A 25,970-nucleotide genomic window follows, 5' to 3' on the forward strand; every position below is an offset into this window, starting at 1 on the left:
CTCATTTTCCTAGGTGCCTGAGAAGCATTTTGCATAGTTAGCCACTTCATCTTCCTTGAAATACTCTTGCCAAGCTCTATTAGCATGTAAGTTCCATGAAAGCTGGGGTTTTGTCTGTTTTGTTCCCTGTTGTATTCCCAGCACCTGTAACGGTGCTTGGCACAAAGTAGGTGCTCAAAAAATATTTGTCGAATGTTGAATGAATGTAAAGTTTATAAACATACTCCAAATATAAGAGAGTCCCATGGTCAAGCCCTTGGATCTCTTTTCTTTTTACTTTTTAAAGCCCTATTAAAATTGTGAACTAAAAAAATTGTGAACTAAAACATATACAATAAAGTGCATAAAACACAAATGCCTTTGGTACATAAATGCAATCATCACCCAGATCAGTAACATTGCCAACAACCCACAAGACTCACTGGATGTCCCTTTTCATTCATACTTTCTCCCTTCCCACTGAAGGTAACCACCATTCTGATCTTTATGATAATCATTTCTTTGCTTTTCTTTATAATTTTACCAGTTACGTATACATCCTTTAAAAATATATTTAGTTTTGCCTGTTTTGAAGTGTGTAAATAAAACATACTACATATATTCCTTTGTTTCTTCTTTCACTTAGCATTCTGGTTGTGAGATTCATTTATATTATCATATGTAGCTATAGTTTGTTCATTCCTATTGTTGTATAGTATTATATGAATATACCCTAATCACGGACATTTGAGTTGTTATAATCTTTGGCACTTTCATATGGGCCTGCTATAACCTTCTGGTGCACATCTTTTGGTGAACATATATGTGCATTTCTGTTGGGCACATATATAAGGGTGGAATTACTAGGTATGCATGTGTTTGGCTTTGGTAGGTATTGCCACACTGTTTTCCAAAGCAGCTGGACCATTTTCCATTTTCATTAGCAATGTATGAGAGTTCCATTTGCTCCAAATTATTATAAATATCTGGTATTGACTGTGTTTTTACATTTTTGGATGTTCTATGAGGTTGCGCATCTTTTCTTATGAGTAGCAGTCATTTGGATGTCCTCTTTTGTGGAGCACCTATCCAAGCTTTTTTCTGCCAAGTTTTCTCTTGGATAATCTGCTTTTTTCTTGTTGAATCAAAAGAGTACCCTATATATCCTTGATATGCTTTTTTATATATTCCTTGATTGCTGGAGAAGAAGGACACAGAGAAGCCTGTTAAAATCTATTATATAAGTTTCCTTTGTGTGTCCTTTGTGTTATGTATTGCAAACATTTACCATTCCGTGGCTAATCTTTTCATTGTTTTTATGTTATCTTTTGATGAGCATAAGTTTGTAATTTTAATGTGTGGAATTTATAAAAAAAACCTTATTGGCTAGGGCTTTTTGTATCTTGATGTCAATTCTCTTTCTTTCCCTACCCTATGGTTATTGATATATTCTTTTACATTTTCTTTCTAAAATGTTTATGATTTTATATTTCACTTTTAGACTTGTAATGCAATGTGAATGGATTTTTGTGTATGGTGTGAGTTAGGAATCCAATGTAATGTTTTATCTGTATAGATACCAACATTTTCCAGCATTTTATTGAAACTCTACTTCTGTGACACCTTTGTCATAAATCAAGTTTCTATATGTGTTAGACTAGTTTTGGATTTTCTATTCTGTTTCATTTACCTGTTTGATTATCCCTATACCAACTGCTACATTGTTTTAATTATTATAGCTTTAAAATAAGTCTCAATATATTAGACAGCAATTACTCTCATCTTATTCTTCCTCTTCAAGAAGGACTTGGCTATTCATAAACCTTTACATTTTCATATTAATTTTAGAATCAGCTTGTTGAGCTCTACAAAAGGAATGTCTTGGGATTTTCAGCTAGACTTATTTCTAGGTACTTGTTAGTATTCTATTCCACTATTTATTTTGTTTTTACTTCCTCATTGTGTCTCACCAAGCTGACACACTCAAACTTAACTTTCCCCCTGGTCAGGACTCTCCTAGAAAGTGGCTATCTTGGCTTATGACCATTCTCAAGGGAGAGACCTCAAGACTAAATTAGGAAGAAACCATAGCAATAAAAATCACAATGGGGGTCATCTTCCAGCTTCTAACCAGAAGGAAATCAACCACCTTCAGCTCAGCAAACCTGCAAGCAATGTGAGCTGTGTGACAATCCAACAGAGGCGGAGAGCCAGCACTGATTTGGGCTGGATGGTTCAGGAAGCCAGCTGCTTCCGTTGGCGAGTCATTTTCGCTGTCACAAGCCATATTGCCATGATAAACATCTTTGACAGACACATTCTTGACACTGAAGCCCACATTGTCCCCAAGAAGAGCTTCATTTAAAGCTTCATGGTGCAATTCAAAAGACTTTATTTCAGTTGTAATGTTAACTGGAGCAAAGCTGACCAATCATGCTGGGTTTGAGGGCACCAGTCACCGCTAGGCCCACAAAGACATTACCAATACTACCAATTTTGTAGACTTCCTGGAGAGGTAGGCACAAGCCTTGTCAGTTGGATGAGCTGGTGGTATGATATAATCCAGAGCTTCAAGCGGTGTGCTACACTGGTATTGCCATCTCTGCAGGTGACTCTCCACCCTTTAACCAAGGCATGTTAGCAATTTGTCAGCATTCCAACCAGAAATTGGCATAAATACTACTGTGTTGCGGTTGTAGCCAATATTCTTAATGTAGGGCTGACTTCCTTATTGATTTCCACATAGCTCTGTTGGTGATGGCATAGTTCAGTGAAATCCATTTTTTAACACCAACAATTAGTTGTTTCACTTCCAGTGTGTAAACCAGAAAGGCATGCTCATGGGTCTGCCCGTTCTTAAAGATACTAGCTTCAAATTTGTTAACACCACTAGCAATAATCAGGACAGTACAGTCAACCTGAGAGGTGCCTATCATGATGTATTTTTAAATTGATACACGATAATTGTACATGTTTTGGGGATACATGTGATATTTTGATACATTAATACAATGTGTAATAATCAAATGATGGTAATTGGAATATCAATCACTTCAACCATTTGTCATTTATTTGTGTTGGGAACATTCCCAGTCTTCTCTTCTAGCTATTTTGAAACATACAATAAATCATTGTTAACTATAGTCACCCTACTGTAATATCGAACACTACAACTTATCCCTTCTATTTAAGTGTAATTTTACTGTGGGGAAAAGAGAGAGAGATCAGACTGTTACTGTGTCTATGTAGAAAGAAGTAGACATAGGAGACTCCATTTTGGTCTGTACTAAGAAAAATTCTTCTGCCTTGAGATGCTGTTAATCTGTAACCCTAGCCCCAACCCTGTGCTCGCAGAGACATGTGCTGTGTTGAGTCAAGGTTTAATGGATTTAGGGCTATGCAGGATGTGCTTTGTTAAAAAAGTGCTTGAAGGCAGTATGCTTGTCCATGGAATACTATGCAGCCATAAAAAGGATGAGTTCATGTCCTTTGTAGGGACATGGATGAATCTGGAAACCATCATTCTCAGCAAACTATCACAAGGACAAAAAACCAAACACCGCATGTTCTTAGTCATAGGTGGGAATTGAACAATGAGAACACTTGGACACAGGAGGGGGAACATCACACCGGGGCCTGTCATGGGGTGGGGGGAGGGATAGCATTGGGAGATATACCTAATGTAAATGACGAGTTAGTGGGTGCAGCACACCAACACGGTGCACGTATACACGTGTAACAAACCTGCACGTTGTGCACATGTACCCTAGAACTTAAAGTATAATAATAATAATAAAAAAAGTCATCACCATTCTCTAATCTCAAGTACCCAGGGACACAATACACTGCAGAAGGCCGCAGGGACCTCTGCCCTGGAAAGCCAGGTATTGTCCAAGGTTTCTCCCCATGTGATAGCCTGAGATATGGCCTCGTGGGAAGGGAAAGACCTGACCGTCCCCCAGTCCGACACCCGTAAAGAGTCTGTGCTGAGGAGGATTAGTGAAAGAGGAAGGCCTCTTTGCAGTTGAGATAAGAGGAAGGCATCTCTCTCCTGCTCGTCCCTGGGCAATGGAGTGTCTCGGTGTAAAACCCGATTGTATGCTCCATCTACTGAGAAAGGAGAAAACCACCTTAAGGCTGGAGGTGAGACAGGCTAGTGGCAATACTGCTCTTTAATGCACCAAGATGTTTGTATACGTGCACATCAGGGCACAGCACATTTCCTTAAACTTATTTATGACACAGAGACCTTTGTTCACATGTTTTCCTGCTGACCCTCTCTCCACTATTACCCTATTGTTCTGCCACATCCCCCTCTCCTAGATGGTAGAGATAATGATCAATAAATACTGAGGGAACTGAGAGACCAGTGCCGGCGCGGGTCCTCCGTATGCTGAGCGCCGGTCCCCTGGGCCCACTTTTCTTTCCTGTGCTTTGTCTCTGTGTCTTATTTCTTTTCTCAGTCTCTCGTCCCACCTGACGAGAAACACCCACAGTGTTTCTCGTCACTGTGGGTGACGAGGGGCAGGCCACCCCTTCATTTTACACCTATTAATCAACCTCTCTTCATTCCATCCCACCCCCCCATACCATTCCCAAACTCCTTTAAGCACCATTCTACTCTATCTCCCTGAGATCCACTTTTTAAGCTCTCACATGTAAGTGAAAACGTGATATTTGTCTTTCTATGCCTGGCTTATTTCACTTAACACAATGACATCCAGGCTCATCGATGTTGCCACAAATGACAGGATTTCATTCTTTTTAATGGCTGAGTAAAAGTCTATTGTGTATATATACCACACAGTCTTTATCCATTCATCTGTTGATGTATACTTAGGTTGATTTTATATCCTAGCTATTGTGAATGGTGCTGTAATAAATGTTGGTGTGCAACTATCTCTTTGATACACTGATTTCCTGTCTTTGGATATATATCCAGCAGTGGGATTGCTGGATCACATGGTCGTTCTATTTTTAGTTTCTTGAGGAACATACATACTCTTTTCCATAGTATCTGTACTAATTCACACTCCCACCAATAGTGTACAAGCATTCCCCTTTTGCCACATCCTCATCAGCATTCATTATTTTTTGTCTTTTTGATAAAAGTCATTTAACTGGAGTGAAATATCCATTGTGCTTTTGGTTTGCATTTCTCTGGTAATTAGTGATGTTGAGCAGTTTTTCATATACCTGTTGGCCATTTGTATGTTTTCTTTTGAGAAATGTCTATTCAGATCTTTGTTCATTTTTAATAGGATCCTTTGCTTTTTTGCCATTGACTTGTTTGAGTTCCTTATATATTCTGGTTATTAATACCCTCTCAGTTGTATAGTTTGCAAATATTTCATCCCATCCTGTAGGTTGTCCCTTCACTTTGTTAATTGATTCCTTTGTTGTGCGGAAGCTTTATAGCTTGATATAATCCCGTTTGTCTACTTTTGCTTTAGTTGTCTGTGCTTTTGATATTTCCCAGGCCATAAAATATTTCCCAGACCAATGTCCTGGAGCATTTCCCCAATGTTTTCTTCCAGTAGCTTCATACTTTCAGGTTGTATATTTAAGTCTCTAATCCATTTTGATTTAATTTTTGTATACAGTGAGAGATAGGGGTTTAGTTTAATTCTTCTGCATGTGGATATCCAGTTTTCCCAACATCATTTATTGAAGAGACTATTCTTTCACCAATGCATATTCTTGGCACTTTGTCAAAAATGAGTTGGCTCTAAATGTGTGGATTCATTTCTGGGTTCTCTGTTGTGTTCCACTGGCATATGTTTCTGTCTTTATGCCAGTATCATGCTGTTTTGGTTACTACAGCTTTGTAGTATAGTTTGAAATAAAGTAGCATCATGCCTCCAGCTTTGTTCTCTTTGCTCAGGACTGCTTTGGATATTTAGGGTCTGTATTAGTCTGTTTTCCTGCTGGTATAAAGAACTGCCTGAGACTGCATAATTTATAAAGGAAAGAGGTTTAATTGACTTACAGTTCCACATGGCTGGAGAGGCTTCGGGAAACTTACAATCATGGTGGAAGGTGAAGGGGAAGCAAGGCACCTTTTTCACAAGGCGGCAGGAGGGAGAGGTGACAGAAGGGGAAATGCCAGATGCTTATAAAACCATCAGATCTCATGAAAACTTACTCACTGTCATGAGAACAGCATGGGGGAACCTGCCCCCATGATCCAATCACTTCCTACTGGGTCCCTCCCATGACACATGGGGATTATTTTGCCTTACATGAAATGTAAGGCAAAAATTGCCCTTGCCCACAATTCCATAATTTTAGATCCTCCTAGATCCTTAATATAAACAATCAATTAATTGAAAAAATGAATAGATGTTTTCAGAAAAAAATAAAACTACTTTGATCTTTGGTTCACACAATGCACCAAAATAACTTTTAGTCTACAGGAAGTATTAAAAAGTTAAATGTAAAAAATTAAATTGTAAGAGAAAATTGAAGAAAGTATTGTTTTTTTTAAAAAAAAATCTCTGGATAGGCAGGAATTTTTACAAACAATATACTACAATTCAAGATGAGATTTGGGTGGGGACACAGAGCCAAACCATATGTTTCCACCCATGGCCCCTCCCAAATCTCATGTCCTCACATTTAAAAACAGAATCATGCCTTTCCAACAGTCCCCCAAAGTGTTAGCTCATTCCAGCCTTAACCCAAAAGTCCAAGTCCAAAGTCTCATCTGAGACAAGGAAAATCCCTTCCGTTTATGAGCCTGTAAAATCAAAAGCAAGTTAGTTCCTTCCTAGATACAATAGGGGTACAGGCATTGGGTAAATACAGTCATTCCAAATGGGAGAAATTGGCCAAAACAAAGGGGCTACAGGCCCCATGCAAGTCTGAAATCCAATAAGGCAGTCATTAAACCTGAAAGTTCCAAAATGTTCTCCTTTGACTCCGTGTCTCACATTTTGGTCACCCTGATACAAAAGGCAAGCTCCCATAGCCTTGGGCAGCTCCACCCCCGTAGCTTTGCAGGGTACAGCCCTGCTCCTGGCTGCTTTCATGGGCTGGCATTGAGTGCCTGTGGCTTTTCCAGGCCCACGGTGCAAGCTGTCAGTGGATCTACCATTCTGGGGTCTGGAGGACAGTGGCCCTCTTCTCACAGCTCCACTAGGCAGTGCCCCAGTGGTGACTGTGTGGGGGCTCCCACCCCACATTTCTTTTCCTCACTGCCCTAGCAGAGGTTCTCCACGAGGGCTCTGCCTCTGCAGCACACCTCCGCCTGGACATCCAGGCATTTCCATACATCCTCTGAAATCTAGGTGGACATTCCCAAACCTCAATTTTTGTCTTCTGTGCACCCACAGAACAAAGGCTGGGGGCTTGCACCCTCTGAAGCTATAGCCCAAGCTGTACTTTGGCCTCTTTTAGCTGGAGTGGCTGGGACACAGGGCACCAAGTCCCAGGCTGAACACTGCAGGGGGGCCCTGGACCCAGGCCACGAAAGCATTTTTCCCTCCTAGGCCTCCAGGCCTGTGATGGGAGGGGCTACTGCAAAGGTCTCTAACATGCCCTGGACACATTTTCCCCATTATCTTGGTGATTAACATTTGGCTCCTTGTTAATTATATAAATTTCTGTAGCTGGGTTGAATTTCTCCCCAGAAAATGGGTTTGTCTTTCCTACTGCATCATCAGGCTGCAAACTTTTCAAACTTTTCTGCTCTGTCACTCTGGAATGCTTTGTTGCTTAGAAATTTCTTCTGCCAGATACCCCAAATCATCTCTCTCAAGTTCAAAGTTCCACAGATCTCTAGGGCAGGGGCAAAATGCTGCCAATCTCTTTGCTAAAGCATAGCAAGAGTCACCTTTATTCCTATTCCTAACAAGTTCCTCATCTCCATCTGATACCACCTCAGTCTGAACTTCATTGTCCATATCACTATCGGCATTTTGGTGAAAGCTATTCAATGATTCTCTAGGAAGTTCCAAACTTTCCCAGATTTTCCTGTCTTCTTCTGAGCCCTCCAGGTCTCTAGGAAGTTCCAAACATTGCCACATTTTCCTGTCTTCTTCTGAGCCCTCCAAACTGTTCCATCCTCTGCCTATTACACAGTTCCAAAGTTGCTTCCACATTTTCAGTATCCTTATAGCAGTGCCCCCCCTACCTCGGTACCAATTTACTGTATTAGTCTGTTCTCATACTGCTATAAAGAACTGCTGGAGACTGGGTAATCTATAAAGGAAAGAGGTATAATTGACTCACAGTTCCGCATTGCTGGGGAGGTCTCAGGAAACTTGCAATCATGGTGGAAGGCATAGGGGAAGCAAGGCATCTTCTTCACAAGGTGGCAGTGGGAATAAGTGCCAGCAGGGGAAATGCCAAACACTTAGAAAACCATCAGATTTCATGAGAACTCACTCACTATCACGAGAACAGCATGGGGGAAAACTGCCCCCATGACCCAATCACTTCCCACTGGGTCCCTCCCACGACATGTGGGGATTATGGGAACTACAATTCAAGATGAGATTTGGGTGGGGACACAGCCAAACCATATCTGGGTCTTTTGTGGTTCTGTACAAATTTTAAGACTGCTTTTTCTATTTCTGTGAAAAATGTTATTGGTATTTTGATAGGTAATACATTAAATCTAGTAGTATTGATATTTTAACAATATGAATTCTTCCATTCTATGAACATGGGATAGATACCTTTTCATTTTTTGTGTGTCTTCTTCAATTCCTTTCATCAGGGTTTTACAGTTGTCAGTATAGAGATCTTTCACCTCTTTGGTTAAATTTGTTCCTAGATATTAATTTTTTTATAGCTATTGAAAATGAAAATGCTTTTATGATTTCTCTCTCAGATTGTTAGCTCTTGGTATATAGAAATGCTACTGATTTTTGTATGTTGGTTTTGCTTCTTGCAACTCTACTGAATTTCTTGATCAGTTCTAACAGTTTTTTGGTGGAGTGTTTAGGTTTTTCTAAATATAACATTATATCGTCTACAAACAAGGGGAATTTGATTTCTTTTTTTCTAATTTGAAGGCCCTTTGCTTAATTGCTCCATCTTGGACTTCCAGGACTACATTTAATAGAATTGATGAAAGTGGGCATGCTTGTCTTGTTCCAGATCTTAGAGGAAAGGCTTTCAATTTTTTCCCATTTGGTGTAATGTTAGCTGTGGGCTTGTCATATATAACATTTACTGTTTTGAAGTATGCTCCTTTAAACCAAATTTGTTGAGAGTTTTTATCATGAAGGGATGTTGAATTTTATTCAATGCTTTCTTGACATTTATTGAAATAAATATATGGTTTTTGTCTTTCCTTCTGTTAATGTGGTGTATCACATTTATTGATTTCCATATGTTGAACTATCTTTGTGTTCCTAGGATGAATCCCCCTTGGGCATGACAAATACTCATTTTAATGTGTTGTTGAATTTAGTTTGCTAGTACTTTGTTGAGGATTTTTGCATCTATATTCATCAGCGAAGTTGGCCTGTAGTTTTCTTTTTGCTGTTGTTGTGTCTTTGTCTGGTTTGGGTATTGGGATAATGCTGGTCTTGTAGAATGAGTTTGGAAACATTCTTTTCTCTTCAATTTTTTGCAATATTAAATAGTTTCAGTATAATTGGTGTAAGTTTTTCTTCAGCAGTGAAGTCATCAGGTCCTGGACTTTTATTTAATGCCAGACTTTTTACTACTGCTTCAATCTCATTACTTGTTATTGGTCTGCTCAAGTTTTCTATTTCCTCATAGTTCAATCTTGGTAAGTTGTATGTGTCCAGAAATTTATCCATTTCTTCTAGTTTTTCCAGTTTGTTGGCATATAGTTGATCATAATAGTTTCTAGTGAAACTTTGTATTTTTGTGTTATCAGTTTTAATGACTCTTTTCATCTCTGATTTCAATTATTTGGGTCTTCTCTCATTTTTTTTCCTTAGTCTAGCTAAAGATTTTAAATTTTATCTTTCAAAAAGCCATTTTAAAAATTTCATTGGTCTTTCATATTGTTTTCTTTTTCTCAATATTATTTATTTCTATGATTATTATTATTATTTTCCTTCTACTAATTTTGGGTTTGGTTTGCTCTTGTTTTTCTATGTCCTTGAGTTACATCATTACCAGGTTTATTTGAGTCTTTCTTTTTTGATGTAGGCATTTATAGCTATAAACTTCTCTCTTAGTACCGCTTTTGTTGTATCCCATTCATTTTGGTATGTTGTTTCCATTTTCATTTGTTTCAATAAATTTCCTTCTTAATTTCTTCATTGACTTATTGGTTGTTCAGGAGCATGTTGTTTAATTTCCATGTATTTGTATAGTTTCAAAAGTTCCTCGTCATTGATTTCTAGTTTTATTCTACTGTAGTCAGAAAAGATACTTAATATAATTTTATTTTTTTTAATGTTGAGACTTGTTTTCTGGCCTAATATATAGTCTATCCTGGAGAATGTTCCATGTGCTGATAAGAAGAATGTATATTCTGTAGTAGTTGGATAAAATGTTCTGTAAAACGTCAGGTAGGTTCATCTGGTCCAGAGTATGTTCCCGGATGAACTGGAGCTCCTTTATATGTTATTTGCTTCTTTTTTCTTGCTCTTTTTAGGATCCCCTCTTTGTCTTTGACCTTTGAGAGTTTAATTATTGTATGCCTTGGGGTAGTCTTATTTGGGTTGAATCTGTTTGGTGATCTTCAGCCTTCCTATAACTGGATACTTACATCTCTCTGTAGGTTTGGAAATATTTTCTGTTATTTCTTTGAGCTTTTTATTCATTGCTCTTTCTCTCTTGAAGGCCCATGACTCTTAGATTTGTTCTATTGAGGCAGTCCTCTAGATCTTGCAAGTGTTCTTCATTCCTTTTAATTATTTTTTATCCTTTGACTGTGTATTTTCAAATAGCCTGTCTTTGAGCTCACTGATTGTTTGTTTTGCTTGATCAGTTCCGCTGTTTAGACTTTCCAGTGCATTTTTTTTTTCCGTTCAGTTGTATTTCTCAGCTCCAGCATTTCTGGTTTTTTAAATTATTATTTTGATTTCTCTGTTAAATTTATCTCATAAATTTCTCAGTTGCTTTTTTGTGTTCTTTGAGTTTCCTCAGAACTTTTATTTTGAATTATTGATTTGAGAGCTACAATTTGCCATCTCATTAGGGTTGGTCACTGGCTCCATGCTGTTTCCATTTGGAGAGGTCATAGCTCCCTATTTGCTCTTGTTTTTTATGCACATATATCTATGTCTTTGTATGAATGCTAAGTTATTTATTCCAGTCTTTGTGTCTGGCTTAGTTTGGTTTTTCAGGAGTATGCCTGTCTAAAGGTTATGTATGAATTAGAGCTTCCTTACTCTGAGAGTACGGCCTCTTTTTTGGCACTAGATGGTGCTGTAAGCCCAGATTTGCTGCAGCTCTTGCAACGGCTTGGATTACTGCCTATTCCCGATTTGGGGGAGGTCCCAAACTGGATATCCTGGTTGGGTGAGACATCTGGTTAGGATTTTGTGTCCAGAGGAACCACGGGCTGAACAGTCTCTCTCATTTGGTGTCTTCTTTGGCTTAGATGAAGAGCAGCCAATGTGTTTTGCATGCTGGGGTTGCTAGCCCCACCTCCATCCTTTGTCTCTAGCTGCCCTCAGGATTTTTTTACCCTAGAGGCAATCAGGCTGCTTCCCACGGATTGAGGCAGGAATGATTTTTCTGCAAAGGAACCCAAGATGGTGGGAAAGCTGGCTCTTCATCTAGATGTCACTTTTTCTGATGTACATATTGTCAGTCTGGGGGAACTTTTCTGCATGGTGCCTGGCAGCTTGGGAAGGGGATGCTGCAGTTAAACAGGCCCATTTTTGTTATCTTCTGCTTGCAGTTTTTCTCTTCTATGTGGCCACTCAGATCCTCACAGCCTCTGTTTTGAGTTATGGGATATTCCTGGTGATAAGCTAGACACTGAATAGTTGTTTTTGGTTTTTCTGGAGGAGAGTGAAGCCAGATTGCTTCTATCCACCATTTTGGTGATATCACTCTAATCATGTTGTTTTTTTTTTTTTTTTAATAAAGCCCCTGTGTGCTGGGGCATCAATGATGGTCACAGGATACTTTTTGGCCTCAGGTTTCTTTAGGAGATATCAATGGTGATATTCCTTTCATGTTCAGTTTATAGTTATCCAAGACCCAAGCATACTCAAATGAGCCCTTTCCCATCTCAGCAGGTTCTTTCTCAAATTTTTCAATGGTTCCTTTGTTGATCATGTCACATTTATAGATCAGATGGCCAGTAGTGTTGAACTTTCCTGAGTCTACATGTCCAACGTTGATGATAGTGACATGAACCTTTTCCTTTCCCAATTTTGGCTTAGATTTAGCAGTGATTTTCATGATACTTGTGTTATGACAGCAAACCAACTGTGAATAAAGCAATTATATGTATCTTAACGCTCATAAAACATTTGACCATGTTTTATGATAGTTATTTCTATTTACCCACATATTTAACTTTGTTTGCTCTTTATCCCATCTTGTCTCTCATGCCTTCCATTCTGTATCACTTTTTTATTGTCTCAAGTATAACATTAGAATATTTTAGTGGACTTTTGCTAGTGGTGAAGTTTCTCTGTTTATGCTTGTCTGAAAATGTATTTCTTTCACCTTCATTCTTCAATAAAATATTTTTTAGATTTTCATTTTTATTATTATGTTAGAGCAAGTGAAGTAGCAGCAAAAGTGTCCATCATACAATCTGGCTTTCCCTGGTCCTCAGGGCAAGGAGGAAACTTGGGCAGCAGACAATCACTCAATCCTGGCAGACTCTCAGACTCTCACTTGGACCCTAAAGTGCATCTGCTTGGTGGCATTGTTCTTCATTTCTGTCTTCAGCATCCATTTTGACTTCATCCTTTGGATATAATGCATGTCTCACTTTCATGTAACAGCTGCTCCTGTGTTGCCAGTCTATCCCAGGGCTCTCTATTACTGAAGCACTCGGCCCATGGCCTTACAATATTTAGCAACTGCCACAGCTCTTGACAAGCCAAATCACTGTTTGTAGTATCTCATCAAGGAGTGATGACCCACTCTGGCATCAGAAGGCAGAATCAGTTCCATGCTTTCATCATCATATTCTAAGTCCTTTCCTAAGGGCTACTCCTCAGCCTCATTAGGGTCCTCCCCTTCCTTGTGATCTGGGTAGCTACTCCTAAACTCATACAAGTCTGCAAATTCCAAAGCAGCATCACCATCTGTAAAAAGCTTACGCCGGCTTTTGTCATATGTGCCTGTACAGCTTCTGTTGAGTAGGACTTCCCCTTCTCATTGCAACACAAGCAAATCTTCTCAACACAAACTTTCTCTCCCAAGTAATTAATCAGTCCCTTAAGATCTGAAAGATATTCTATATCAGTAATAAAGAAGCAGTGGACTTTGGTCATACTTGTGTCATTTTGTTAATTGCTGTCTTTCTTTTTTTTTTTTTTAGATCCTTTGATCCTTTCTTCTTCTGTTGCATTCTTCCTTTATAGTTTGATGGCTTTCTGTAGTGGTATGCTTTGGACCTTTTTAAAATGTTTTGTGTATCTACTACAGGCTTTTGCTCTGTGGTTACTATGAGGCTTACACAAAATTAGCAGGCTATTTTAAACTGATAACAACTTAATTTTTATTGCATCCACAAACTCTACACTTTTATTCCCTTCCTCCTACATATTATTATTTTTTTTGAGACAGGGTCTTGCTCTGTTGCCCAGGCTGGAGTGTAGTGGTGTGATCATTGCTTACTGTAGCCTTGACCCCCCCAGGCTCAAGCAGTCCTCCCACCTCCACCTCCTGAGTAGCTGGGACTACAGGCATGCACCACCATGCTTTACTGATTTTTAAATTTTTTATAGAGATGAGATCTCACTATCCCGCCCAAGTTAGTCTCAAATGCCTGGGCTCAAGTGATCCTCCCACCTCGGCCCCCACAAAGTGTTGGGATTACAGCCATGAGCCACTGTGCCCAGCCTATTTTATGTTTTTGATGTGACAGTTTACATATTTTAATAATTTGCATTCCTTAACACATTATTATAGCTTTAGTTTTTAAAATAGCTTTCTTTGTCTTTTATCTTTTATACTAAAGATATAATTAATTTACCCACTGCCATTACGCTATTAGAGTGTTTTGGATTTGACAGTGTACTTATTTTTACTAGTGAGTTTTATCCTTTCATATGTTTTCATATTACTAATAAGCATCCTCTTTCTTCAGCTTGAAGAACTCCTACTAGCATTTCTTATAAAGCAGATCTAGCTTTTGTCTTTCTGAGAAAATCTTTATCATCCCTTCATTTCTGAAAGATAAAATTACTGGATATAGTATTTTTCATTGCTAGTTTTTATTTCCTTTCAGGATTTTAAATCTATATTTTCGCTCCCTTCTGGCCTACAATATTTCTTCTGAGAAATCCACTAATAATCTTATACAAAGGATATGAACAGACACTTCTCAAAAGAAGACATTTATGCAGCCAACAGACACATGAAAATATGCTCATCATCACTGGCCATCAGAGAAATGCAAATCAAAACCACAATGAGATACCATCTCACACCTGTTAGAATGGCGATCATTAAAAAGTCAGGAAACAACAGGGGCTGGAGAGGATGTGGAGAAATAGGAACACTTTTACACTGTTGGTGGGAGTGTAAACTAGTTCAACCATTGTGGAAGTCAGTGTGGTGATTCCTCAAGGATCTAGAACTAGAAATACCATTTGACCCAGCCATCCCATTACTGGGTATATACCCAAAGGATTATAAATCATGCTGCTATAAAGACACATGCACATGTATGTTTATTGTGGCACTATTCACAATAGCAAAGTCTTGGAACCAACCCAAATGTCCATCAATGATAGACTGGATTAAGAAAATGTGGCACATATACACCATGGAATACTATGCAGCCCTAAAAAAGGATGAGTTCATGTCCTTTGTAGGGACATGGATGAAGCTGGAAACCATCATTCTCAGCAAACTATGGCAAGGACAAAAAACCAAACACCGCATGTTCTCACTCATAGGTGGGAATTGAACAATGAGAACACTTGGACACAGGTAGGGGAACATCACACACCGGGGCCTGTTGGGGGGTGGGGGGAAGAGGGAGGGATAGCATTAGGAGATATACCTAATGTAAATGACGAGTTAATGGGTGCAGCACACCAACATGGCACATGTATACATATGTAACTAACCTGCACGTTGTGCACATGTACCCTAGAACTTAAAGTATAATAAAAAGAAACAAAAACAAAACAAAACAAAAAAACAAAAAGAAATGTTCTTTACATCCTCTCTCCTCATTCTTCCCATACTCAATTAACAGCCAGTCTTATATGCTTATCTTTAATTATACCCAACATCCTTCCATTTCTTTCCATTTCTGTCACCACCACACTGGTCTAAATGTCTTCTTTTATCTGTATGACTGCAATAGCATCTTAACTGGTATCTCTGCCTCCACTCTTGCCCATGGATGCTGTGTGACACGATTCCATATAATCAGTCTTTCCTAGAGTCCTAGAGTTTGGATATAAATGGGAGACCTGCTTTTGTCTCCCTACATTTATCATTTACTAATTCATTCAACATACATTTATTTGAACATCTGCCATGTGCCAGGCACTGTTCAAAGTTCTGGGGACACAACATTGAACAATACCTCCAAAGTTTGTGTTCTTAATGAGCTTAACTTATAGTCAGAGAAGATAGACAATAAAGAAATAAATATATAATATTTCAGGCACTGTTAAGTGCATTGAAAAAAAATGATGGGAGCAATATTTACATACAGTGTTCAGGGAAAGCCTCACTGATAAAATGAAATTTGAGCAGCGTCCTGAAGGAAGTAAGAGAACTTGCATTAGAGTATCAGGGACATAATTTTAAGTAGAGAGAACAGAAACTGTAATGGTCTAGAGATAGGCACACATCTAGTCCATTTGAGAAGAACAAGGAGGTCAGTGTGGCTGAGGCAGGATTAACAGGAGACAATGGTAACAGATGAAGGCAGAGAGGTTGCAGAGGGTCAAATTTCGTAGGGTCTTGAAGGCCATGGTGAAGGCTTTGGAATTTACTGAGTGAGATGAAAATCCACTGGAGGATCTGAAGCAGAGAACAGTGATCAGAATTACAATTTGAAAAATTACTTTAGATGCAATGTTGGGAAAAGACTATATGAGGGTAAGGTTGGAAACAGGAAGGCTTTGTATCAACTCTCATCTGAATTATTGCAATGGCTTCTTGCAATAATTCAGATGAGAAATGATGATAATTTAGATGTGGTTGGTAGTCACTGAGGTGTAGAGAAGAGGCTGGGGTGTGTGTGTGTGATTTATAGACTTGATTTTATTATTTTAATACCCTTTTATTATTAGAGAAGCAGTGCATATGCAGTGTAGATAATTTGAAAATATAGCTAAATAACGTTCAAAAAATAAAAACATCACTTTTATAGCATCTGAAGTGACACTGTATCCTCTCTTGGCTTGTAACCTGCTTTCCCTGGTCAATTATCTTCATCGTTCCATTTCAGTACATTTTCATCTTATTCAATACTAAGTCCATAATCAACCCTGACTATTTTTTGAAATGATAGCCAACAGGATCCCCACCCAAATCTCATCTTGAATTCCCATGTGTTGTGGGAGGGACCTGGTGGGAGGTAATTGAATCATGGGGGCAGATCTTTCCTATGCTGTTCTTGTGATAGTGAATAAGTCTCATGAGAACTGATGGTTTTAAAAAGAAGAGTTTTTGGCTGGGCATGGTGGCTCACACCTGTAATCCCAGTGCTTTGGGAGGCCAAGGCGGGCGGATCATAAAGTCAGGAGTTAGAGACCAGTCTGGCCAATATGGTGAAACCCCATCTCTACTAAAAATACTGTGGACTTTTGAGTTAATGCTGAAATGAGTTATGACTTTGGGGGACTGTTGGGAAGGCATGATTGGTTTTAAAATGTGAGGACATGAGATTTGGGAGGGGACAGGGGGAATGATATGGTTTGGCTGTGTCCCTATCCAAATCTCATCTCATGTGGTGGCACATGCCTGTAGTACCAGCTACTTGGAAGGCTGAGGCAGGAGAATCACTTGAACCCGGGAGGTGGAGGCTGCAGTGAGCCGAGATCACGCCACTGACTCCAGCCTGCGTGACAGAGCAAGACTCTGTCTAAAAAGAAGAAAAGAAAAAAAAGAGTTTTCCTGCACAAGCTTTCTTTCTTTGCCTGCTGCCATCCATGTAAGACAAGACTTGCTCCTCCTTGCCTTCTGCCATGATTTTGAGGCCTCCCCAGCCATGTGGAACAGTAAGTCCATAAAACCTCTTTCCTTTGTAAATTTCCCAGTCTCAGGTATATCTTTATCAGCAGTGTGAGAACAGACTAATACAGTAAGTTGGTACCAGTAGAGTGGGGTGCTGCTGAAAAGATACCCAAAAATGTGGAAGCGACTTTGGAACTGGGTAACAGGCAGAGGTTGGAACAGTTTGGAGGGCTCAGAAGACGACAGGAAAATGTGGAAAGTTTGGAACTCTCTAGAGACTTGTTGAATGGCTTTGACCAAAAGGCTGATAATGATATGGACAATGAAATCCAGGCTGAGGTGGTCTCAGATAGAGATGAGGAACTTGTTGGGAACTGGAGCAAAGGTAACTCTTGTTATGTTTTAGCAAAGATACTGGTGGCATTTTGCTCCTGTCCTAGAGATTTGTGGAACTTCGAATTTGAAAGAGATGATTTAGGGTATCTACCATTCCGGGGTCTGGAGGACGGTGGTCCTCTTCTCACAGCTCCACTAGGTGGTTCCCCAGCAGGGACTCTGTGTGGGTGCCCTGAGCCCACATTTCCCTTCTGCACTGCCCTAGCAGAGGTTCTCCATGAGGGCCCACCCCCGCAGCAAACTTCTGCCTAGGCATCCAGGTGTTTTCATACATCTTCTGAAATCTAGGCGGAAGTTCCCAAACCCCAGTTCTTGACTTCTGTGCACTCGCAGGCTCAACATCATGTGGAAGCTGCCAAGGCTTGGGACTTGTACCCTGTGAAGCCACAGCCTGAGCTCTACATTGACCCCTTTCAGCCATGGCTGTAGCGGCTGGGACACAAGGCACCAACTCCCTAGGCTGCACACAGCATGGGGATCCTGGGCCCAGCCCATGAAACAACTTTTTCCTCTTAGGCCTCTGGGCCGGTGATGGGAGGGGCTGGTGTGAAGACCTCTGACATGCCCTGGAGACATTTTCCCCATTGTCTTGGGGATTAACATTCGGCTCCTCATTACTTATGCAAATTTCTGCAGCCCGCTTGAATTTCTCCTCAGAAAATGGGATTTGCTTTTCTATAACATTATCAGGCTGCAAATTTTCCAAACTTTTATGCTCTGCTTCCCTTATGAAACTGAATGCCCTTAATAGCACCCAAGTCGCCTCTTGAATGCTTTGTTGTTTAGAAATTAATGGAAGTGCCTGGATGCCCAGGCAGAAGTTTGCTGCGGGGGTGGGCCTTCATGTAGAAACTCTGCTAGGGCAGTGCAGAAGGGAAATGTGGGCTCAGGGCACCCACACAGAGTCCCTACTGGGGTACCACCTAGTGGAGCTGTGAGAAGAGGGCCACCGTCCTCCAGACCCCGGAATGGTAGATCCACCAGAAACTTGCACCAGCATCTGGAAAAGCTACAGAAAATGCCAGCCCATGAAGGCAGACACAAGGGAGGCTGTACCCTGCAAAGCCACAGGGGTGGAGCTGCCCAAGACCATGGGCACCCACCTCTTGCATCAGCATGACTCAGATGCAAGACATGGAGTCAAAGGAGATCACTTTAGAGATTTAGGATTTGACTGCCCCGTAGAATTTCAGACTTGCATGGGGCCTGTAGGCCTTTTGTTTTGGCCAATTTCTCCCATTTGGAATGGCTGTATTTACCCAATGCCTATACCCCATTGTATCTAGGAAGTAACTAACTTGCTTTTGACTTTACATGCTCATAGGTGGAAGGGACTTGCCTTGTCTTAGATGAGACATTGGACTGTGGACTTTTGAGTTAATGCTGAAATGAGTTATGACTTTGGGGGACTGTTGGGAAGGCATGATTGGTTTTGAAATGTGAGGACACGAGATTTGGGAGGGGACAGGGTGGAATGATATGGTTTGGCTGTGTCCCTACCCAAATCTCATCTTGAATTCCCATGTTCTGTGGGACGGACCTGATAGGAGGTAACTGAATCATGGCAGTAGGTCCTTCCCTTGCTGTTCTCATGATAGTGAATAAGTCTCACAAGATCTGATGGTTTTAAAAAGAGGAGTTTCCCTGCACAAGCTCTCTCTCTTTGCCTGTGCCATCCATGTGAGATATAACTTGCTCCTCCCTGCCTTCTGCCATGATTGTGAGGCCTCCCCAGCCATGTGGAACTGTGAGTCCATTAAACTTCTTTCTTTTGTAAATTGCCCAGTCTCAGGTATGTCTTTATTAGCAGTGTGAAAATGGACTAATACAGGATCCTTTACAGATTAGATGTTAATGTAAGAAAAAAAGAGTTGGAAAACTTCAAGATCTGTGGACTGAATAACTGAAATAGGGAATGGTTTTACTTATTTATTTTTTTGAGATCAAGTCTGACTCTGTTGCCCAGGCTGGAGTGCAGTGAGGCCATCTCAGCTCACTGCAACCTCTGTCTCCCCAGTTCAAGCGATTCTCGTGCCTCAGCCTCCTGAGTAGCTGGGACTGCAGGTGTGCACCACCACGCCTGGCTAATTTTTGTATTTTTAATAGAGATGAGGTTTTGCCATGTTGCCCAGGCTGATCTTGAACTCTGGGGCTCAACCAATCCACCTGCCTCAGCTTCCCCAAGTGCTGGGATTACAGGAGTGAGCCACCATGCCCGGCCAGGAATGGTTTTTGATTGCCATGGAGAAGGCTGAGCAATCAGCAGGTTTTGGGAAGGGGCAGGAATTAAGAGTCTAATTGTGTGCATGTTAAGGTAGGGAGTTGATATGTAAATTTTGACTTCAGGAGAGAGATCTGAGAATATCTCCAGATATTCAACTGGAATTATCTGCAGATAGATAGTACTTAAAATCATGAGGCTAAACAATGTCGTCACAGAGTGAGTATAAATAGAATAAAGAAGAAGTTGGAGAACTAATCCCTGGAGCACTCTAACCTTTAAAGATTAGGGGGATGAAGAAGGACTCGCAAAGTTGACAAAGATTGGCAGTAAGTTTAGTAGAAAAGTGAAGAAAAGTGGTGTTAGAGAAACCAAGTGAGAACCTGTATCAACGATGGAGTAATCACCTCTCAAATACTACTGAGAATTCAAATAAGATGAGGACTAGGAATCAGTAATGTAAAGATCAATAATGACCTTGAAAATGTAGTTCTTATGAAATAATAGAGATAAAAGCTTCTTTGGAGTGGGTTAAAGAGGAGAGAATGGCAGGAAAAGATGCAAAGGCTGCAAGCAGGGACAATTATTTTAAGACGGTTTCTGTAAAGATAGGGGAGGAAATAATAGCATGATTGATGTTGATGAGATTAATCTAGTGGAGAGATAAATTGATGATGTAAGGGAGAAAAGGAGAAATTGCTGGAGCAACATTTTTTATGAAGGGAGAAGAGATGGGAATCAAGTACAAAACTGGAGAGGTTGGCCTTAGGAGCACAGACATTCTATTTATTGTAATAAGTGTGCAGGCAGAGTATATGGGTACAAATGCCAGTAAATGTGATGTTGGGAGTCTGTGGAGGTTCATTGCACAGCATCAGCTAAGAGTGAAAATGGGCATTGGAGAATGGAAAAAAGGTGCTCGAGATTTAAGGAAAACACAGAAAATCTAAGATAGAGGTCCAGGAGAATGAGAAAGTCAGTGGACTGGGGAAATAGTCTATGGTTGCAATGCAGCAATAAGGGCTTACTTGAGCTAGAAAGCAAGGTGGGAAAGTGACAAGTCATGCTTGTCCCTTCTTGTTCCTCAAACATGGTAAACTTTTTCCATTCTCAGGGCCTTTGCATTTTCTCTTCCCTCTGTCTGGAAACATCTTCTCTCAGAGCTCCATCAGCTGGCCTGTTATCATCGTTTAGGTCTCAACTCCTCACAGATGATTTCTATGACCACCATAGCTAATGTAACACTCTACCGTATTACTCTATCATATTATTCTCTCTACCATATTATTCTATTCTATCTTCTGAACAACACAATTGAGATTGCCTTATTTAGTTTTGTACTAACTTGTCTCTTGCTCTTTCCAATAGAATATAAGCTCCTGCTGTGCTGCACTCCAATGTGTACAAAAGTGTCTGGCATGTAGTAGGTGTTCCATAAATATTTGTGACTGACTGACTTTCCTTATGTTTATATTCCACATTTCTCTGTACTACTTGACTGCTCAACCTCCCTCTACTCACCTAAAAATAAAATCATCCTACTTTGCCCTCTGGATCCCCAGTATCATGAAAACCAATCCTCCCCAAGTCCTTAACCTCTTTAACACGAACTTGCTTCTTCCTTCTGCCTTGCTTAAAGTTCTCTGATGAGACTAAGATTTCCCCTGCAGCTCATAAGGTTGATAGGTGAGGTTGACTTTCTTCCTGCTCCCCATTGCTCCTTCTTGACCCTGATTCCTCTACCCTCTTGTAAACCTCTCTTCTCTCTATCTCACCAGAGTAAGAGTTTCAAGACACCTTGATTTTTCATCCTCTAACTCTCATTGTTGGTGTCATCATCTGGTAAAGTCAAATGTCACAAGAGCAGAGCAAAGGAATAACCAATGCATTCATACCTGTTTCTTAGAACATGTGGGGAGCTACTCATCCCATAATCCCAGAGCCTCTCCACTGCAGCAATAAAATAGTGTCGTGTTTTCTTTTGAAAGCTGCGGGGGCTCTGATTTTCATCCTCATCATAAATGTCAAAATCTTCCTTCTTCATTTCAACTGAGATGGTATCATCATAGTCAATTTCCTCTTGATCTGACTGAAGAGTAGTACGAGTTATTTCCCGTTGATGGCGTTTCAAGCCTGGTGGGTTTTGAGAGCACAGCCTTTCAGTCCTACCTTGCTTTGCCCAGGTGACTTCTATTTCGGGCTTATTTTGTCCCTCATTTATTGCTGCTATTGCATGATTGCTTTCACAAGCGTTCAGGGACAAAATGGTATCCTTTTTCTTAAAAGCTGTTTTTTCTGGTGACTTCTCTTGGGATTTCCACTCTTCTTTTGGTATCTGAGTACCATAGTGGTTATCCCAAGCAAGAGGATCCAATAGCTTGGAGGGAGTCTTTGCAGAGCTTTCTGTTGCTACTCTCAGAAAGGGAATTTTTCCAGGTCTGTTTGCTTCATTCCACTTAATCGCTCCCTCTGTTTCCTGAAGAAGGCTCCCTTCCACGAGATCCAGATGGCCAGGAGACCCATTGCTAGTTTCCGTAGGGAATAGGTCCTTCTGATAAATGTGAACTTTTGGAAGCAATTCAACTTTGCCAGATGTTTTGGGCAAGCCTGGTTTCGGGAGAACAGTGTTCTCAACTTTCTTGTAAGTGACTGAATTTGTGGCACTTGTCCCCAGGGAGCCAACCTCTCTTTGATCACCAGTCATCTCCAAGGTTAGAATGGCTAAAGAAAGGTTATTTTTTTTGGCTCCTTGTAAGAAATGACTGCTTTCTTGGACCCCAGAATCTTTCTTTCTATAAGATGCTGCTGGAAGATGAGAAGAGTTGTCTTGGAATAGGACCCTGGTCAGATATATAGGTCTAATAGATGGAAATGATGATACCTCTGCAATGGGTAATGGAGATCTATTTGCTTGAGGGATGCTATGACTCCTCGTAAGGCAATCTGATAAGGGAGACTGAGTAATGGCCCCTTTCTCCTTCTCATTGTAGTCTATCTGTGTGAGGGTGCTCGGGGTCAAATGTTTCATGTTTTTGGACCACTGGGTTGAGGTGTCATCCACAATTATCCTTTTTTCAAGTTCTGTTTCTTCTAGTGGGAGTCTGAATTGTTTCAAAGCTCTCTTACTACGTTGCGTGACAAAATTCTGCTGGCTTGTATTAGGAGATATCCTTGTGGTGCATGCATATTTCTCTACAATTTGCTTGGTTTGATTTCCCAAGCCTGCCAAGTTTTCTTCTTCCCCTTTTTTTGAGAAATGAGCCGTGTGTTTCTTTGTTCTATTTGTTGAATCATTTAATGACCTAAAATCTTGAAGTACTGGAGCATATGCCCCCTCATATGAACCTTCTACATTTTGCCTAGTGCTCAGTAAGAAAAGGTTCTTCATGAAATTCTTAGTGCCAGTCACTGTATGTATCTGAGGCAAAACTACATTCTCTTGGATTAATGTTTCCTTCCTTTCTATTTCTTCCTGAATTTTTTTTTCTTGATTGTGTGTATTATTTTCATGTAAATTATCCAAGTTAGTAAGAAATAGGTTTCTGCTGCTTGGAAAAACCATCTCTTTGAGTCCTACGTCCTTTGTAAATTCACCCTTTCCTACTACCACTTTGTTTTTCTCAGACAAGAAATTCTGACCTTCCACAGATTTTTCTGGTCCTAAGGATACTAATTGCTTTGGACTGGGGCCTTGCCCAGAGTTCAGAGAGTTCTTTCCATGAGTCCTTTGTATCCAACTTGCTGATTCTGGCAAGAATAGCATCTTAAAGAATGACATATCTGGATTTTCTGCATCTGGTGGAATGGGGCCCTCTTTTTTCTGTCGGACCATTTCCATGTTTTTTGATGAAGTAGTTTTATTTGACATATGATTTAGCCTCAAAGCTGTAGCATTTTTGTCCATAAGCATTCTGTCATGAATCAAAGGTGTCACTTTTTTAAACTCAGTGTCACTTTCTAATATATTTTGCCAGACTGATGGACTACTCTGAATTAATAATGATGGGCCATCAATGTGAGTCTTTCTATTAGTTGCTGAATTATTGGAAGTTTTGTTTGTCTTTAACAAAGAGATGCTAACTTTGAATAAGGCATTATCTTTAGTCAACAAAGCAGGTCCATGAGCTCTTTTCCCTTTAAATAACCTACCACTCTCTGTTGACGATACATTTTTTCCCCATGAACTTTCTTGGCTATTCATTAAACCTGATTCTAACAACTTTGAATCATTATTTTCTTCACTCAAGCTCAGAGGTCTACCAGACTCAGTAAGGGGAGATGACTTTTTGCCAAATAGAGTGGTATCTAATTGACTATCATAATGAACTGGCATACTTGGGGGTCCTAAGGAACTTGTATTATCAGTACCTGCTGCCAAATTGTCTGATGGAATTGTTGAAATCAGATTATTTGATGTACTAGAAACTTTGAAATCAAGTTTCTTCAACTCTGTTGCTGCAGTTGTCCCCAGTTTCTCATTTAATCTCAATTGGAGGCCTGACTCAGGGGTAAATACCATGTCCCCACTGTGATGGAACTGTGGCCTGAAGTGTGTCATTTCAGATAGGCTGTTATTACTGTCTATTGCTCCAGGTGATGGATCATCAGAAAAAGTCTCATATTTGGCTTCTTGGAGATCAGATAAGGATAGCCCATGTGGAGTAGGACTCTGTCGCAAGAGCATCAACAAATCACTAGAGGAGACATTTTGTACTTTAGGCATAGGTGTTCTGTGTGCAAACCAAGGGTCAGTCTTCTCTATGTCATTTTCTGGAATTGTGGTGGCATTAAATTGCTTTTGCCTAGTGCTAGGGTGTCTTGAATTCTGGGAGAAGCTTCTTGGTTCAATGGCATTGTTTTTACTCAGCAAGTATGCTGAAATATCTTCATAACTGTCCTCGTAATAATCACCAGTGTTCTTGTCACAACTAGAAACCTTCAGTAAGGCGGTCATGCCTCTGTTCCGAAAGTCTGAGTTGTGGCACCCCAGAATCCATAGGCCTGGAGATGAGGAAGAATAAGACTCTGGTTACTCATAACACAGATTCTAAAACGTTCTGTTAGAGGTTCTCTCCCATTCCCAGATAAATGAAAAAATACTAGTCAGTATCATTATATCACAGGTCATTGGGTTAAATCCCTGGAACATGTAATATAAAAGTGGTTTCTGCATTGCTGCTGTTGTACTATGCCTGTTTGTGACCATAAGAAAGGACTGTGATAAAAATGAATAGATAGTGGGATTAAAATAGGGAAATGTAATTAATATACACAATAATGGAGGGTCTTAATAGTGACACAGAACTCTCTGAATATGACAGTGATTTAATTCAGGAAAGTATTTATATTGGCTAGATGTTATTGCTATATCACATAGTGGCACAGGTTCCTCTTAAATCCATCAGGTTGCCTGGATTCAAATCCCAGTTCTACCATTTACCAGCTGTGTGACTTTGAGAAAGTCACTTAAACTTTCTGAACAATAGGTTTCTAATTTTCAAATGAGGCTAATAGTATCTACCCCATCATATAATACATTGAAATCACATAAAACAATACCTAGCATCCACTGTCACCCACTTGCAGAATATGTAAGCACAAGGAAGGAGCATTTAGGTCTAGGATCCAGCTAATATAAAATTCTACCATGGTACTAGCAATATTAATTTCTACCATGAACAAGATTAGCTGAGTGAAGGAATGCAACAAGTTATAATAGGCTAATTACATGGTGGTAAAGTAGATGCATAAACATAAGAGACAAGATACACCTTTACCAAGCTACCCGTTGGGTACCTCAATAGCCTTGTCATTTCACACAGTCTTTGCAGGGAAGATCTTAACTGCATCCACCTTCTTCTCAAGGGAAGCTGCTCCCAAAAGCCCTGTGAATGCTTACATTCTATGTGCAGCCAAATTATCAATCAAGTGGCAAAGGAGAATAAAAACATATTCTAACATATAAAGACTCAGAAAATCTACCTCAAATGTCACCATTATCAGGAAGTGATTATGGAATGTTTGCCACCAAAATAAAGGAGTATCTCAAACAAGAGTAAGACCTGGTATCCAAGAACCAGGTACCTATCCTGAGGGAGGGTAA

At 40.1% G+C, this 25,970-nt stretch overlaps 1 protein-coding gene across 6 annotated transcripts in view; it reads right to left on the minus strand.

Moving 5' to 3' along the window:
* The window catches only part of F8 (coagulation factor VIII), a 189,326-nt gene that overhangs the window by 70,220 nt on the left and 93,136 nt on the right, over positions 1–25,970 (minus strand). For all 6 annotated transcript variants that reach the window (XM_016944624.3, XM_003317789.6, XM_063804695.1 and 3 more), the window contains one exon: positions 21,763–24,868. In XM_016944624.3, the coding sequence (XP_016800113.1) occupies positions 21,763–24,868 (3,106 nt within the window). The remainder of the gene's footprint in view (positions 1–21,762; positions 24,869–25,970) is intronic.

The sequence above is a fragment of the Pan troglodytes genome, chromosome X, assembly GCF_028858775.2.
Source record: "Pan troglodytes isolate AG18354 chromosome X, NHGRI_mPanTro3-v2.0_pri, whole genome shotgun sequence".
In the NCBI taxonomy this organism is placed as follows: domain Eukaryota; kingdom Metazoa; phylum Chordata; class Mammalia; order Primates; family Hominidae; genus Pan; species Pan troglodytes.